Source organism: Schistocerca gregaria, chromosome 4 (genome assembly GCF_023897955.1).
Source record: "Schistocerca gregaria isolate iqSchGreg1 chromosome 4, iqSchGreg1.2, whole genome shotgun sequence".
Classification (NCBI taxonomy): domain Eukaryota; kingdom Metazoa; phylum Arthropoda; class Insecta; order Orthoptera; family Acrididae; genus Schistocerca; species Schistocerca gregaria.
In genome coordinates this window covers 449160723-449178358 of record NC_064923.1, presented here as the reverse complement: position 1 = coordinate 449178358, position 17636 = coordinate 449160723, and the positions used below count along the sequence as shown (strand labels likewise).

The following is a 17636-nucleotide window of genomic DNA, read 5'->3' as shown; positions in this document are numbered from 1 at the left end:
TCTGCCAGTATCTCCTCTACTGTCTTCTAAACTTTACAGATGCTTGCGTATACATTGTCAGTATGTCGAAGAACTTCTGTGAAGTATAAAAGGAAACAGAAGCATAATTGGTGGAAGTACAGCTCTGAGAGCCTGTCGGAAGTTGTGCTTAGATTTCTCAGTCAGTAAAGCGTTTGTCCATGAAAGGCAAAGGTCTCATGTCCAAGTCTTGATCAGGGCCAGAAAAGTTTGAATATTCCTTGTGTTTTCCTTAACCAAAGCATTAAATTTACTAATTTGAAAACACACAAAAAAATTAGTAAGATTTTAAGTCCATCAATGAATTATTGTGAAAGTATTTGCTTCTCTTCAATATAAAGAAAAGGAACATTGTGCATGCATGTATATGAACCTGAACACAGACACAATCATGATGGTGAACTTACAAAATATTCGCTACCTGAAATACAAGAGGAAGTTCCTACAGAGACAACTGTTCAGCTGCAGATACCACTCATTTTAAAGATTTCCTTAGTAAGGTACTCCAAAGCACATTGTGCTAAATTACGGGAAAAAAATACATTTTTTCTGCTTCCATTTGATCAGTGCTTAATCAGTCTTACTGCTCAACGGACTTCCTATAATTATTGCATGATAACTTTCCACTCTGTGCATCATGGGAGCCGTCATAAGAAGTTCTGAAAGGCCAGTGCAAACTATTTTTTTATGGAGCTTACAATTTCAAATTCCACTGAATACCTTGCTTAGGTGAAAATCAACAGCAGGTAAAAACTTCAAAACATGCATGTCACTGTGCAATGTGTAATAATGTTTATTTGGAAGTAGTTTAAGTTTTAAACCATGATTTAAAACTGAAACTGAGTTAAAATAAATATTATTATAGGCAGCAGTATGTCACGCATTTTTTGAAGTCCACTGCATACCACACACACATATGAATCTTGCATGGATGTACTATACAGCGACACTGGGGTATCAGATATTTGCACCAAAATTCCTGTCTCATTCATTTCCAACATAAAAAGAGGAAGTCTCTGCTGTTATCATAAAGTGGTCAGTGGCTTCATTTGCAATCTCGGCAATAAGGAAATAACGTGGCCCTACTCTGCACGACAAAACTTTTTTACACTGGTCCTATGCTGCGTTTTCACTGTACACTCATCTCATTTCCTTAAATCCCCATGCACAAAACAGCACTTACACACATGCTTGACAAGCCTTCTGCCAAAAGGAGCTCTTGTACAAAACTAGCTAACTCATAAAGTACTTTAACTCTAGAGGAGAAATATATTTTTGGCATTAGAATCTCTTATTGTGGTCTGCAAACAAGAATATCCTTAATGTGAATAAAAATGAATTCTCATACAGAGACCAAATTGTCATCATGCATTACAGTACTGTATGTTCTTGTAAAAAAAAATACTATTTTTTGTCATATATTTTCATAATGTGATGGATGGATGGATGGAGGGAAGGGAGGGAAGGAATACCAGGGTTTAAGTCTCATTGACCATCGGGTTGTTAAGTGACAGACATGATCAGCTCATTTTTATTTTTAAGGATGGGAAGGAAACTGCCCATATCCTTTCAAAAGAACCACCCAAGCATTTGCTTGGAACCATTTAAGGAAATCGTGGAAAACCTAACTCAGGATGCCAAATGGAGATTTGAACCATCATCGTCCTGAATGTGCACCCAGAGTACTAACAACTGCATCACATCGCTTAGTCATAATGTCAAGAGTTTATTACACTACAGCAGAATGACAACAATGGATTTTACAGAATGATAACTGCTGCACAGAGACAATAATGGGATTACATTTCTGTTTCAGTATGCATATTAGTAAAGAAAGAAAGAAGGTAGTAGGATTTTTAATGTCCACAGCACATTTCTGGCAGAGGGATGGTGAGGATGGGGGGAGGGTAGAGGAGGAGTGGGAGGGAAGGAGAAGACATGGAGAAATGAGAGGCCGAACACAAAACAGGTGCGAGAAAATTATGTAGCAAATCAAACTTCTTGCCATACAGAAAAAAGCTAAAATGACTAGCAGCTCTTTCCTGGCCCACAGTGAGTGTAATGGGGTGAGTTGGAGTGCAGAATGAGGTGGGATGGGGGTTGGAGAGAGGTAGGAGGCAAGGAGGGGATTGAGGGGAAGCTTGTGGAAGAGTCTGCAGCCATCTGTGGGCTAGCTAGAGGTGCAGGTACAGGGGCCTGGTGGCAGACAGCAGGGCACATAATTTCATGGACTAGGGTGAGAGATAGCAGCACACAACTAGGTGACACGAACTGGGTGGTAGTATCTGGGACAGGGGATGGTGTGTACGGTGGTAGTATCTGGGACACACACACACACACACACGCACCACACACACACACACACACACACACACACACACACACACACACACACACACAACACGCACACCCGCACACACACAAACACGCACACCCGCACACACACAAACACGCACACACACACAAACACACAAACACGCACACACACACACACACACACACACACACACACACACACACACACACACACAGAGCGAAGGATGTGCTGTAAGTATAGTTCCCATCTGTTAAGCTCAGAAAAGCTGTTGGTGGTGGGGAGGATCCAGATGGCACTGGTCGTGAAGCAGGCATTGAAATCTCTCATATTGTTCTCTGCTGTGGTCCACCTCCGAAGCCTCCATCAACACTCCCCCCCCCCTCTCCCCCCAATCCAATAATAGTTGTGTACTGCTATCTCATGGCCTAGTCTATGAAATCACATGCCCAGCCATCTGCCACCCACCCCTCTACCTGCACCCTTAGCTAGCTTACAGATGGCTCCCCACTCTCCCACGAGCCACTGGACACTGCCCCTGAACCCTCTCCCTGCCCCTCACCTCTCTCCATCCCTCGCCCCACACGTCATGGACCCCAGTACACTCACCACAGGCCGGGAAAGAGCTGGCAGTCAACTGAGTGCAATGTAGAGAGACAGGCACATTGTCTGCATGTTTTTCATAAAGCTTGAAAAAAGAAGTTCATGCCAAAAGCTGCCTTTCACTGAGTCGCCTGCTTTATTCCTAAATATTTCATAATTCTCAACCATTTGATACATTAAAAAAATGCTGTCAACTGGATATAAAAGAAACTCACCCACAGACTTTTCTGTGTTCTCCAGTAACACCTGGGGGTTCATCTTTGCAAAATCAGTAACTTTTTCTTGTGGAAGAAACTGGCACAAATTACCAATTTGTATGTTATACTCTGCAACCTTATCATCAACCTGCATAAGAAATAACACTTTATGGTGAAAGTCCCCTTCTTCTTATTATATCTATTAGTGCAAAACACAAAGTATCACACTCATGCTGGATGTTATTCTCAAATGACAGCGATGGTCTCACCAAACAGACAAAATTACTGGATATGAAAGTATACCTGTTTAGAGCTCACAACTTTGCCATCAATTCTCCACACACATTTGTTATCTAGGTTAAACACGCGGGAGATCACTGTTGTTGAGGTTGTACCAGTTCTTAACTCTATTTCAATTTTTGCTTCTTTACAGCCAATTTTAATATATGATGCAAGCTGTAAAAATAAAGGATGCAAACAGAAAACCAAAACACATCAAAGTACTAAAAGCTTATATTAAGGGGCAGAATGTCAATCATTCTCAACTATTCTAAAGCTGTACATCAACAGCAGTAGGTAAGAGAGTACATACAATAAATGATTTACTAATGAAGGACATCCTATGTTCTCAGAAAGAATAGAGAGGAAACAAATTGTAATGCAACAAATCTATTTCACAGACACTTTTGTTCAACAGTAGACCATGACACCTATCTTGGTTAACAAAAGTTGCGATTCCATGCTTTCTTCTGATATCTTTTACTTAAAATTTCAAATCTGACACTCTAAAAGGAAGCCTATGGGGTTGCAAGTACTAAATGGGAAAATTTATTTAAATTTATTTATTTCTCATATTTTCTGTAATATTTTGGAACACCATTTTTATCACTGAATTAAAAAAAATTAATTGCCCTATAAATTCAATTTTTTTCATTTAGACATGATTCACATATATTTTGCATTCTGCAACATTTGGTTACGAAAATTCCTTTTCAAAATTATACCCGATAATATGTAATAATTTTGGTGATTTTCACGGGTTTGCAGCCGGTTTCCATCGTCCTGATGACAACACGATATTTCGGCGGACCATATGGCCACCATCTTCAGGTGAGATTGAGTACACAATCACACTGAAACTGGCTTACCTGAAGATGGCGGCCAGATGGTCCGCCGAAATATCGTGTTGTCGTCAGGACGATGGAAACCAGCTGCAAACCCGTGAAAATCATCACTATTTGATACGCCGGGAAAAATCTACGTTATCACATGTAATCATTCTATTTCTATAAATCTTGTTTATACCCAGAATCACATTTTCTTATTGATGTTAACTAAAGCACGCAGAAAAAAATGAACAAAATTTTGCTTATTTGCTGGCTTTGGAAAGATCAAGATTTTCATGCAGTAAAACATATTTTTGGTGCTTCCCACCAAAGCATTAAACAGTTTTCGATTCACTTTCACATTAGGCATGTTGGTTTAGAAATAGAGTGAGCAAGTGTTGATTTGGAACTAGAGTAAGCGAGTCTTTATTTGAAACAGACAGATGAGGCTATGATTTTAGTCATGTAGAGTACTGTGAATAAAATGCACTCCATGAATGTCTTTCCAATTTAAAATTGTGACATTTAAGTGAATACACGTGTGAAAATTTATAATCTTGTCATGTGAAAGACACTCTTTAGCAAAGTGCAAAGAGTAAAAATTTGGAAGTTAATTGTTTGCAGTGCACCACTTAATAAACCATGATGCCTTATAATTGGGTAGAAGTGTTTTCAGTAACATTTCAAATCCGGGACCTGAAAATTATACCCTAGAGGCTATCAACACGATAACCAGAGCTGCAGATATTACATGGAAAGATGAGTATTAAACCATTTTTCTACTCATTTGTAAGAACAATTCTTGAACTGGTATTCTTTGCTGTTGTTTCCTGATTGATTCATCAACATATTTGCATGTCAGTTTAATCCGATGAAAAAACTGACATACATCATCAGTAATACCGTACCAATGATTTTTTTAATTGCACTTAGGAATAAACAGTGTTCGCGAGAGATATACACCGTAAATATGTAGAGGTCAAATGAAGACTATCATACATAACTTCTTGTGGTATTTAATTATGCAGTTAGTGTGTACTCCTTCCTTTATAGTGTATTCTACCAGGACATGCTCCACCAGGTTCTTCCCATTCACACACCGGACACAATGAAGGACAAGTAATTTATGAGTGTGAACACTTCACTCAACTCACGAGTTAGGAGAGATTCTAAAACTGTACAACTGTCATATCTAGCAACCATAAAGTGAAGCAAACCACTGTGTGGCACTATGACAAATTAAGTTCATAGAAACAAAACTGGACATGGGACACTAAGCTACCAAAGATGGCTAACCATAGATAAATATTAAGGTACAGCTATCCACAAAACTATCGAGTGAAGCTTGAGTTGGACAGCATCGGCTTCTGTATACCAGAAGTAACCAGATATCTTTCTGAAGATTACAGCATTATTCACCCCAATGTGACAGCACAGACAGGATTAGACTAATTACAGTGCACACAGAAGCATTTAAGCAGTCAATCTTCCTGTCCCTCCCCCCATAAGCAAATGGAATGGAAAGACTCCCTTAAACATAAAGTAAGAATCTTGTGGCTTGCACTTACCATGGTTTGCAAAGCATGAAAAAAAAAAAAAAAACAATACTGTGTAACTGACTGTGTTGATTCTCAACATGTAAATGCAAAGGTACACACAGCCACAACACATTGTTATTGCCTATTACTTAACACTTCGCATTAGAAAGCGGTTCTTGTGTAAAGGCCCTAGTCAATGGTACTGGACAGCATTTCACACGATCTTTTTGACTGGAAACAAACTGTTGCTCACTAGAAAGAAGCAAATGAAATTGACGACTGCTGTCAGCCACCGCACCAACTGTCAAGACTGTGCATACCTTGCTGCATTTTGCTACAGTTCTGTGGAAGTGCAATCTCCCTATAGACAACAGCACTTTTGGAACACAGTGACATGGTATTTGAAAGGGTTAGTGGTAGAAAGCAATAACCCTTAATTTAGTGAAGATTAATCTGATCACTTTATCTGTAGTGTTTCTGAAGCACTACATGTTGGTAACAAGCAGTTATTTTCTTAGAAATTAACCAAATGTATTATTACATTTATGTCTTCTTTGAAGCTAACCAGACATACAACATTCAGTAAGCTCTTATGGGTTAGCACTTTCTTCTGCAGACCCTTTCATTTCATTCTTTTGCAGCTTTGCAGATTTTACACTTTTTTAGCTTTGTTTAACTTAAACAGTATTCTTCTGGCCTCATTTTCATTGTAAAGAGTGGATAATTTGTCACTCCTACAGTAACAGCAGCTACACAGACAGTTGTGCCAATGAAACCAGTAAAATCATAAAAGCCAGTTATGTGGTATTGTTTCTTGAACAACAGGAAGCAGATTCAGCAATGTAAAATGCACTATCTTTTAATTACACTGAAAAACATATGAAGCCATCAATTAATAGTTTCCAACATTTGAGAAGGTGGATGGTCAGTAAAGGAAACACAAAAAGTTAGATTGACTGATTGAGAAAGTATGGGGCCAAATGGTGAGGTCATCAGTCCCGTAATTCCAAAGTGGATTACATAAGAAAGAGGGTCTGCTAAAAGTGCACAGACTCAGTCAGAGGAGTCAAATTATAAAAGAAAGAACATTAAACACATATAGGAAAAGCATAAAAGGTGAGACCAAATCTAAAAAGTAAAAGAAAGGGAGTCAGTCATAGGGTCACAGACCATGAAGACTGCAAAAGGAGTCCCAACCAACCAGCCCCTGCTCCAAGACTAAAGGAGAATCTAATATCTGGAAATAAAAACCACTTCCATGGAGGAAACTGAGGACCAGGTCACCACTCCATAGATTGTCCGCTAATATTAAATTTAAGCGAGCATGAAGACTATACGTAGCACAAAGGGTCGAAAGAGGGGACATGCTACCAATATGTGACATATCGTCAGTCTGGTGCCACAACCATATTGTGGTGGTGGGTCGTTACGTAGGAGGAAACAACGAGTGAGCCAGGTATGGCCAATGCACAAATGGCATAAAGCAGTGGACTCCTTCCAAGAGGGGTGGAAAGAAGTGCCCCAAACTGCAGTAGACTCCTCGATTGTGCGGAGTTTATTACTATAAGCAGTAGCACTCCAGATAGCATTCCACTGTTGGGCAAAGAGAGATCTGACGTAGATCCGCATATCTGCAGCTGGAATCGTGAAGTACCTGCTTCTCTAGCCACACGGTCAGCCAATTCATTCCCTGGGATTCCCACATGACTTGGGACCCAAAGAAAAACAACTGAACAGGTGGCACGCTCAAGGGCAGAGAGAAGGTCATGGATGGCAGAGAGCAAGGGGCGATGAGAGTAGCATCGATCGATAGCCTACAGGCTGCTCATGGAGCCAGAACAAATTAAAACACTATGCAGGGAGGCCTGAGAAACAAAGGAGGGCCCTGTGAACGGCTAGAAACTCTGCCATAAATACACTACATGATCCTGGCAACAAATGGTTCTTGAAGCCAGTAGGAGACGTGAAAGCATATCCCACCTTATCAGTAGTGTTGGAACCATCAGTGTAAAACATGGAGGTACCCTGGAACTCTGCAAGGATGACACATACAAGACACTGGTAAACCATTGCAGCAACAGATGCCTTAGAACCCCGAAAGATATTGGCCCTAATCCATGCTCTAGGCACCAACCAAGGGGGGATATGGGAGGAAAGACACAGGGTGCATTCCAGTGAGTACACATGGAGATCCTGGCAGAGGGTATTGAGGCGCATGTCAGCCGGCAATCCCACCTGTGAGCAGGTGTTAGGAGGGAGACATTTCTCATTGGCGAAGAGCACTGGGTACACAGGATGATCAGGGAATTGGCGAATGGCAACTGCATAATAAACAAGGAGTTGGCTCCATCGAATGTGTACAGGGGGAGTCCCTGCTTCTGTGAGGAAGTGTGAAAGGCACCAATAGCCAGACGCACCCCGCAATGATAGACAGGGTCAAGGAATTTCCAAGTGTAAGGAGCTGCTGAGCCATAAACCTGACTAACATAATCGAGTCTGGACAAGACCAGAGCATGCTAAAGATGGAGAAGAGTGGAATCGTCTGCACCCCAAGATGTGTGGGCCAGGAGGCAGAGTGCATTAAGCTTCCGCATGCCTGTAGTCATTAGGTGGCATATGTGGGGCAGCCATATCAGCTTGTTATCAAAAATAAGGCCCAAGAAATGGGACTGCACTACAACATTGAGGAGCTGGTTGCCTAAATACAGTTCTGGATTAGGGTGTACTGAGGATCGACAACAAAAATGCATAACTCCCGTTTTGGAGGGGTAAAACAGGAAGCTGTCGGCCCATTGGATGGCACCTTGGAACTGGCACTTAGCAGATGCCACCGAGTGGGAGCTGCACCAGATGCAAAAACCGTCAACGTACAATGCCGGGATAACCAAAGGCCCAACAGAGGTCACAAGCCCATTTATGGCAATGAGGAAGAGTGTGACACTTAGCACATAACCCTGTGGGATACCATTCTCCTGAATCTGAGAGGAGCTGAGTGAAGTGCCAACTCGAACCCAGAAGAGCCAGTAAGATAGAAACTCACGAATAAAAATGGCAAGGGGACCACAGAAGCCCCACTCATGGAGGGTAACTAAAATGTGATGGTGCCAAGCCATGTCATACGCCTTATGTACGTCAAAGAAACCGGCAACAAGGTGCGGGTGGTAAGTAAAAGCCTGTCAGATGGCGGATTCCAGTCGGAATAAATGGTCAGTTGGAAATCCCCCTGCCCAGAAGCCACACTGATATGGTGACAAAAGGCCTCGAGATTCGCCTACCCAACATAACCTGGAGTTCACCATCCTTTTGAGCAGTTTACGAAGCACATTCATAATGCTAATGGGGTGGTAGCTGTCAAGAAATGTTGGGTTTTTCCCAGGCTTAAGGACGGGGATAGCTATACTGTCTCGCCATTGTGATGAAAAAGCACCAGTGAGCCAGATGTGATTGAAGACCCTGAGGAGCTGTTGCCTCTAGGGAACATCCAAGTGTTGAATCTTCTCATTATGTATGTTATCTGGCCCTGTGGCTGTCTCATGAAGAGCTAAGAGCCTGCACCAATTCCCATTCAGCGAAATGTGCATACAGGGCTCAACGTGGTGCAGGACGAAATGGAGGGGGTCTGTTCAACTCTGTGCTTGTGCTGGAGAAAAGTAGGAGGATAGGAAGCGGATGACGATGCCACCACAGTGTGTCGCTAGAACCAATGGACCCGTGCCTAGAGCTCCTTGGAGGTTCAGATCCTCGACAGAACATGGGGGCCTTTCTGCCTAGTGGTAGCAGGTGAACAAAAGTGTCACTGGAAAGTGGTCACTGTCACAAAGGTCATCATGGGACGAAGCCATGACGGCAGGGGAGGAGATCGTGAGACTGACAGCAGAGAAGGTGCCATGAATGGCACTGAAGTGGACAGGGGAATCATTGTTGAGGAGAGACAAATCGAAGTCCGTGAGAAGTTGGTCGATTAGCATACCTCAACCGGTTGAAATGATATTACCCCACACTGGATGGTGGACACTGAAATCCCCAAGGTGGAGAAACGGGGGTGGGAGTTTCTGGATTAAGGGCAATAGTGCAACATAGGTAAGTGGCCGAACTATCAGTTTAATAAGTCACGGCTGCAAAATACTAAAATGAATTCTTTACAGACGATTGTAAAAACTAGTAGAAGCCAACCTTGGGGGAGATCAGTTTGGATTCCTAGAAATATTGAAACACGTGATGCAATACTGATTCTACGGCTTATCTTAGAAGAAGAATTAAGGAAAGGCAAACCTACGTTTCTAGCATTTGTAGACTTAAGAGAAAGCTTTTGACAATGTTGACTGGAATATTCTCCTTCAAATTCTGAAGGTGGCAGGGGTAAAAATATAGGGAGCGAAAGGTTTTTTCCAATTTGGATAGAAACCAAATGGCAGTTATAAGAGTTGAGGGGCATGAAAGGGAAGCAGTGGTTGGGAAGGGAGTGAGACAGGGTTGTAGCCTCTCCCCAATGTTATTCAATCTGTATATTGAGCAAGCAGTGAAGGAAACAAAAGAAAAATTCAGAGTAGGTATTACAATCCATGGAGAAGAAATAAAAACTTTGAGGTTCGCCGATGAAATTCTAATTCTGTCGGAGACACCAAAGGACTTGGAAGAGCAGTTGAACGGAATGGATAGTGTCTTGAAAGGAGGATATAAGATGAACATCAACAAAAGCAAAATGAAGATAATGGAATGTAGTCGAATTAAGTCGGGTGATGTTGAGGGTATTAGATTAGGAAATGAGACACGTAAAGTAGTAAAGGAGTTTTGCTATTTGGGGACCAAAATAACTGATGATGGTCGAAGTAGAGAGGATATAAAATTTAGACTGGCAATGGGAAGGAAAGCATTTCTGAAGAAGAGAAATTTGTTAACATCGGGTATAGTTTTAAGTGTCAGAAATGGAAGTGAAACATGGATAGTAAATAGTTTAGACAAGAAGAGAATAGAAGCTTTCAAAATGTGGTGCTACAGAAGAATGCTGAAGATTAGATGGGTTGATCACATAACTAATGAGGAGGTGTTCAATAGGATTGCGGAAAGAGAAGCTTGTGGCACAACTTTACTAGAAGAAAGGATCAGTTGATAGGACATGTTCCGAGGCATCAAGGGATCACCAATTTCGTATTGGAGGGCAGCTTGTAGGGTAAAAATCATAGAGTGAGACCAAGAAATGAATACACTAAGCAGATTCAGAAGGATGTAGGTTGCAGTAGGTACTGGGAGATGAAGCTTGCACAGGATAGAGTAGCATGGAGAGCTGCATCACACCAGTCTCAGGACTGAAGACCACCACCACCACCACCACCACCACCACAACAGCAACAACAACAACAGGTAAGTGGCTGACCTTGAGGAAGGTAGACATTGCAAAGGGTGAGTGCCGGAGTCATTTGCACCTTAACTGCTATCACTTCCAAGGTGGTGCATAGGGGGATCCAGTCACTAAAGACATCGGAGCGAACCAGAGTGCAGACCCCACCAGATGCTATCCCAGGGCCAGAACGGTTCCGACAGAATGCCCGATAACCAGGAAAAGTTGGAGAGTGGTCATCACGAAAATGAGTTGCATGGAGAACAAGAGAGAATGCAGAATAAGAGGAGAGAAGACGTTGCATTTCTGGTAGTTGACGATAGTAACCACTGCAGTTCCACTGGATGATCGTGTGGCACGAGTCCAAGGTAGGCACGAAGGAGCTGAGGAGGAGGTCAGGTCACCGACAAGTAGTCACCAACAAGGAGGGCGTGACATCCATAAATAAGACATCAGACTCAGGTTGCGTGAGGGGAGTTGGCACCTCCGGGAGCACCGGGGGTGCCTTGTCGTGGAATTTATGTTCCTTCTTCTTCTTCTTCTTCTTCTTCTCTTTCTGAGGTGGAGGAGGGCAGGACAAAGAGGAAGTACAGGTGTCTAAGATTGGGGACCGAAAGAGAGTAGGCGACCTTGGGGGCGTACACACGGTGCGCCTCGTGGCAGAATGGTGGTAGCAGTCTTCTGGCCTGAGAGATGCCGAGGAGCGGGTTCCTGGAAGGGAGCCCGATCACCAGCAGATGCTGAAGAAGTTGTGCACTTCTTTGGCCGGCGATGGGGAGCAACTCCCTGATGGGAGGTCATGGGAACCGCAGGGGAGATGGAGGGGAGAGTGGGATGGGGCTGGGGTAAGGACGAGGGAGGAGAAGGAAAGGAAGTAACAGAGGCAAAAGTTGAAGATATTGACACTGGGTGGAGTCTCTCATGCTTTTTGCAAGCCTCATTGTAAGACAGGTGATTCAGGGACTTATATTCTTGTATGTTCTTTTCTCTCTTGGAAGCCGGGCAATCAGGTGAGTGATGGGAGTGGCGGTCAGCACAGTTGACGTACACAGGCGACCGAGCATTAAGGGCTTCCCTCATGGACTGGGTGGCCAGTCACCACATGAAGGGTCCGCCGTACAGCGGGAAGACATATGTCCAAAATGCAAGCAACTAAAGCACCGCATAGGTGGAGGGATGTATGGCTTCACGTCACATCTGTAGCACATAACCTTGACCTTCTCTGGGAGGGTATCTCCCTCAAAAGCTATAATGAAGGCACCAGTATCGGTGCAGTTGTCTTTGCGATCCTTCTGCACACGGTGAACAAAATGAAAGCCACACTGTTCCAAATTAGCCTGGCGTTCCTCAGCAGTTTGCAGGATGAGGTCACTATGAAAAATGATGCCCTGGACCATATTCAGAAATTGGTGAGGAGTGATAGACACTGGGTTGTTGCCAACACGGACAGAGGGAAAAAAGCTGTGGACTGGGTGGCAGAAGAAGCTTTAATCAACAGGGAGCCCAACCGTATCTTACTAATAGACTCCACTTCACCAAACTTGTCCTCGATATTTTCCACAAAAAACAATGGCTTTGTGGCAGTGAAAGTGTCCCCATCCGTGCTAGTATAGACGAGGTAACGGGGAAAGCCTGGCCCTCCTCCCATGGGGTAGCCAGGGATGGGGAGGCTGCCAGATCATACGAGGCAGCATTTAAGGATCCTTCATCATTCCAAGAGACGGTTGTGTGAGATTGGCCAGATATTTGCAACTTTATACGCTTCATGCACCAAACATCCACTCTGATACCACCCACTCCAACCAGGGGCTCTCCCCATGGGTGCCATCCAGCCACAGCAAGGGCCGTCTGGCACGGTGGCCATTGCCGGGAGTTCCGATGCTCCAAGAAGACAAGCAAGCACTCGTTGGCATACACAGGGTGGGGACAGCTCAGGTATCAGTAGTATGATCCCTGTGTTGTCAGGAGGCTCAACCATATGGGTACACAACAGCCCCACCATACGGACTGGATACACATGCTGGTGACCTAGTAGGGTGGAAGGAGGCTACAGTGGGGGAGGAGAGAGGAAGGGAGGGGGGAGAGGAATCCACCCGTAGATGCTAGGGAGGGAGTTCTTCCCCATATGGCTCACACTAAAAACAGGAAATTTTGTGGCTCAAATGCCGAAAGGGGGAAAAAACAAGCAAAAGGAACAAAATTATGACCAATACAGGAAACCAGGGGAATAGCCAGGTTGACCACCAAGAGAGGGGAAGCATGTGGCAATGGGGAAGGAGTGGGGATAGGAATGGAGGGGGGGGGGGCAGCTAAGGAATGAAGAACGAGCTACAATAGCTTGGGGCCCCATGTGCACCACGCACAAACTCACGAAAGAACTGTGAGCCCCCAGGAGGGCAAAAAATTAGATTTGGAACAGTGCCCTCAATTTTTTCTTCTCCTGTGCAAATCTCTACCCTCACCTCCACCTGTCCCTCATAATATATTTATCATGACAGTCTTGATAAAGCTAATGAGTACTACAACGCATCTGTCCCTTTAACTTCCACACACAGTTGTTATGCTATCCACCAACATAGTCCTCTTACTGGCCAGTGTTTTTCATAGCCTTCATCTCTTTTCCCATTCTTGTAACATTTATTAATTCCATGTTGTAACTGTATACTTAATTTTCAACATTATTCTGTAACATTTTTCAAATACTTGCAGCTTCTTCATTTTCCACATCATTAACAGTTCACATCCTCAACACACTTGTGTTTCGGACACACAGTAACAAGCATTTCATCCAAAAGTCTGGGCCTTTGTTTGACACCAAATCTTTCGATTAATATAGTGTTTCACACCTCAAATTTTTTTTCGATTTTAGCTACTTTTCATCCCCTTGTGTTTTCACAGTCACTTCTGTCATTGTTTACCTTTAACACACATATCGTGCAGAATTCTATTTCATTCAACAATTTTAAGTCATCCTTACATTCACCAGACAGGACTACATCATCTGCTAATTTGCAGACACTGCCTTGTTTCAGTAAGTACATCTTATTTTTCAACACAATTCAACAGGTAAAAAAACACATCACTAATCTGAGGAAATTGATTGAACGAAAAACAGAGGAAAACTATTCGCAGATAAAACCAGAGAAGGTAAAGATAGTAGCTATTCATGGAGTAGCTCACTTGCACACAAAGCATTTAACAAGTTGCACGTTATATTTGATGAGCTATATTGAAATATTTTAACTCTGAATTCTAAATATTTAAACAAACGGCTCACATTATCTTTTATGTAAAAGTTCACTTTTGTATATACTTCAAAAAAATGCACAGCTTTATAAAAGGAAAAGCACAGTCTGGATTATACTCACAGAGGATCCACGGTCTGCAAGTTTCAGTTTCCCACCAAGTCCCAAAATTATAGCTGATACAATGGTTGATTTACCACTTCCATTTGGGCCAATAATTACATTCAGATTCTTGTGTGGCTTTACTTCAACATCTTCAAAAGTCCTATTAATAAGAGCATAAGTATTATCGAGTTGCTCTTCTATCATTTAATTTAGACAAACATAAAGCAACACAAATTATTAATGCATTATAATACACACTAAAACTAAACACTGTGTGGTAGGAAAGAACCGATTCTAAGGAGAAGTAGTCATATACAGTAAACTCGACATAAACTGTAGCGTAATTCCACTCTAATGATGCCTGCAACATACTTATGAAAACTAAATCAGTTTCTAACTTCAGCCCTGTGGTGCGTAGTATCCATTACAGTGAACAGCTGTTAATGGTTGCCATTTGCCGTTTTCAGTCAGTCTTGAGGATGCAAATGCACAAGTCCACTGCAGTAGGCACTCTGTACTGATGATGTGCCATTCATGTATTTGTAGCCTCATAACTGACTGAAAATGCCAGAGAAGTGGCCATTAGAAGCTGTCTACTGCAGTGAAAATCATGTACCACAGGGTTACATTTGAAGGGTTCCAAACAAAACCTACTAGCTAATATAGGACTGCATAGTTTCATGGCAATATGTAGTAATAAAAGTTTCTTGGGCTTTCAGCTACGTCAAGTGGTTTAAAATCCATGAGCTTTCAGCCGAGTACTCCTCCGCCATTGTCAATAACCCTACTACCAATTGCAGAGGTAAATGACAACTGCTGAAAATTATACCTTTCACCAAATAACTAACAGTTCTTGACAGATTTACTGTGAAAGTGTGCTTAAGGCAGTCACTGAAAAATATAAACTAATAACTGAATAATCCTCTTCTGAAGAACACATTTAGTAACATATGGAAATAGGCTTTCACAGCCAGTGCAAACTTGGTGAATAGCTTTCAACTGTATTACTTCAAAAAGAAATAGATATTTACTGATAGTCCACTTGATTAGCATTAATCTTCTTCACGACATTTAAATTTTTGGTACCCCCAAGGAAAGACATTACATTCACCATGCCTCACTTTAGTTTTCATGTAACAACTAATGTTCCAAGACATTAAACATAGGTGAGAAAATTTGTTCAACAACTTCAGAGAGGATGCAAAACCAGTACACTCAAAGACTGAAGAAAGTTTAACAACAAGACTGCTGTTTATTTGCTGAATGACTAGTTTCAGTCTTTGCCCCTTTTCACTAGCCGTGTATTTTATTTCAGATATGTCTCGTGCGGACAGTTCTGTTAATGTCTTCACACTTAAATGTAACTCGTATCTTCATTATCCAGCATGAAGTGATCCACGTGACAACATTTTATATACAATGGAGAATTTGGTCTTACTGGATTACACTGGGTGTCATGCTGGCTTAAGATAAATGTTTTTGTAATTTCGACAGCCGTTTTCTTCAGTATCTGAGAGTTGGAATCGCTTATTGATGGATAAACAATATAGAGAAAATTTAGTGGAACAGAAATCTCTCAAACATCTCATTCTGATATATGGAAAATCACACTGATTCTGACAAGTAAAAGTTTGTATAGAGTTGGAGATATAACTAACCAGGCACTAAAAAGGTGAAGCCCTATAATATGTAATGTTCTTAATCACATGTATAATAAATCAATAATTCAAGATATTTTTACCCAGCAAGATTAAAATATGCAACTGCTACTCCCATTTAGAGGAAACGACTTCACGTATGTCACTGACTACTGGCCAGTCTCACTCCTGAATCATTTTTCAAAGTTACGAGAATGTAATGTTTTAGTGGAGATTCAAGGAAGTGTGTGAGTCAAGTGACAGAGAATCCCTGTTATCAGTCATAGATGAACTAGGTTTGCATAGAAACAAACTAAAATAATAAGTGCTGATAGTACAGGTATGTTCTCAAAAGTTAAATTCGTGGCAGAAGTATCAGATCCATTTGAAACAAAAATACAACTAAGACAACGGTATGAGCTTTCCTTCTTGTTGAATTTTGCACAACAGAAAGTAATCACAGAATGCAACAAAAATATAAAGCATGGAATAAGACTGGGTTGCAAATAATAATAATAATAATAATAATAATATCAAAAAAAAATTAAGAAGAAGATACAAAAATGCCTTGCAGATGATCTGCCTCTGTTTGCCATAACAATGGCGGAGGCAAAGGAACAAACCCTTGAACCAGCAAAACAAGCATCTAAAATAGGTCTTGACATTTCCTTTGGAAAAACTACAATCATGGCAAACAACAAGCACCCAAACAAATACCTGAAAGTCCAAGAACAGAAAATGAAAACAATGAAACACTTTAAATATCTGGGCAAATGGATTAGTTGGAACGCATCAGAAAGCAAGGCAATAGAATCCAGGAAAAACAAAATTGAAGTGCCCTTCCAATTGAAACACCAGACAAATAAGAAATCCCTTTCATCGAGGCCCAAAATTAAGCAGTACAAAACAGTGACCACACCAGGAGCATTGTATGCAGCAGAAACCCTAACCATGAATCACATAAGGCAGACAGAACAATTTGAACTACAAGAAAAGAAAATTTTAAAGAAAATAGTAGGGAAAAATTTCAGGATAATTTTGACAGCCGTTTGGTGTTAAAAATATCTTTTCTTCAGTAGACCTTCTAAGGCTTTAGACGATAGAATCAATGTGGAGCTGATTTAAGGGAATTTACCAGACTCACTCTCTCTCACTCTCTCTCTCTCTCATGAAATAATGCTCTAATGCTTTTTGATGATAGAACGTGTGGAGTAAATATACAAACTTTATGATTTCACCAATTAACAGCGTATTGGATAATGCAGAATAACATTCTTGCATTTCACATGTAAATATCTCCGTCATCTCATATTTCACTCACATTTTGAGCTTAAGAAATACACTAAATTAACATTCACAAGCGAGTTTGTTTAAGAACCACTCTTAATTTATTAACATGTCAAGTCCAACATATGAATTACTTTAAAGTCTAATTTCTTTTTTCATTTGTCATTAACAATCATCACATCCTTAAAAGCACAGAATAATACATAAACACTCCTTGTTCTTCTCTACACATACATTGTACAGCAGGC

At 41.5% G+C, this 17636-nt stretch overlaps 1 protein-coding gene across 1 annotated transcript in view; it reads right to left on the bottom strand.

The window, feature by feature from the left end:
* The window catches only part of LOC126365856 (structural maintenance of chromosomes protein 5), a 164427-nt gene that overhangs the window by 131907 nt on the left and 14884 nt on the right, over positions 1–17636 (bottom strand). Inside the window, exons 2-4 of the mRNA XM_050008519.1 lie at positions 14483–14624; positions 3436–3588; positions 3151–3280 (exon numbers count right to left, since the gene is read on the bottom strand). Coding sequence (XP_049864476.1) covers positions 3151–3280; positions 3436–3588; positions 14483–14624 — 425 coding nt within the window. The remainder of the gene's footprint in view (positions 1–3150; positions 3281–3435; positions 3589–14482; positions 14625–17636) is intronic.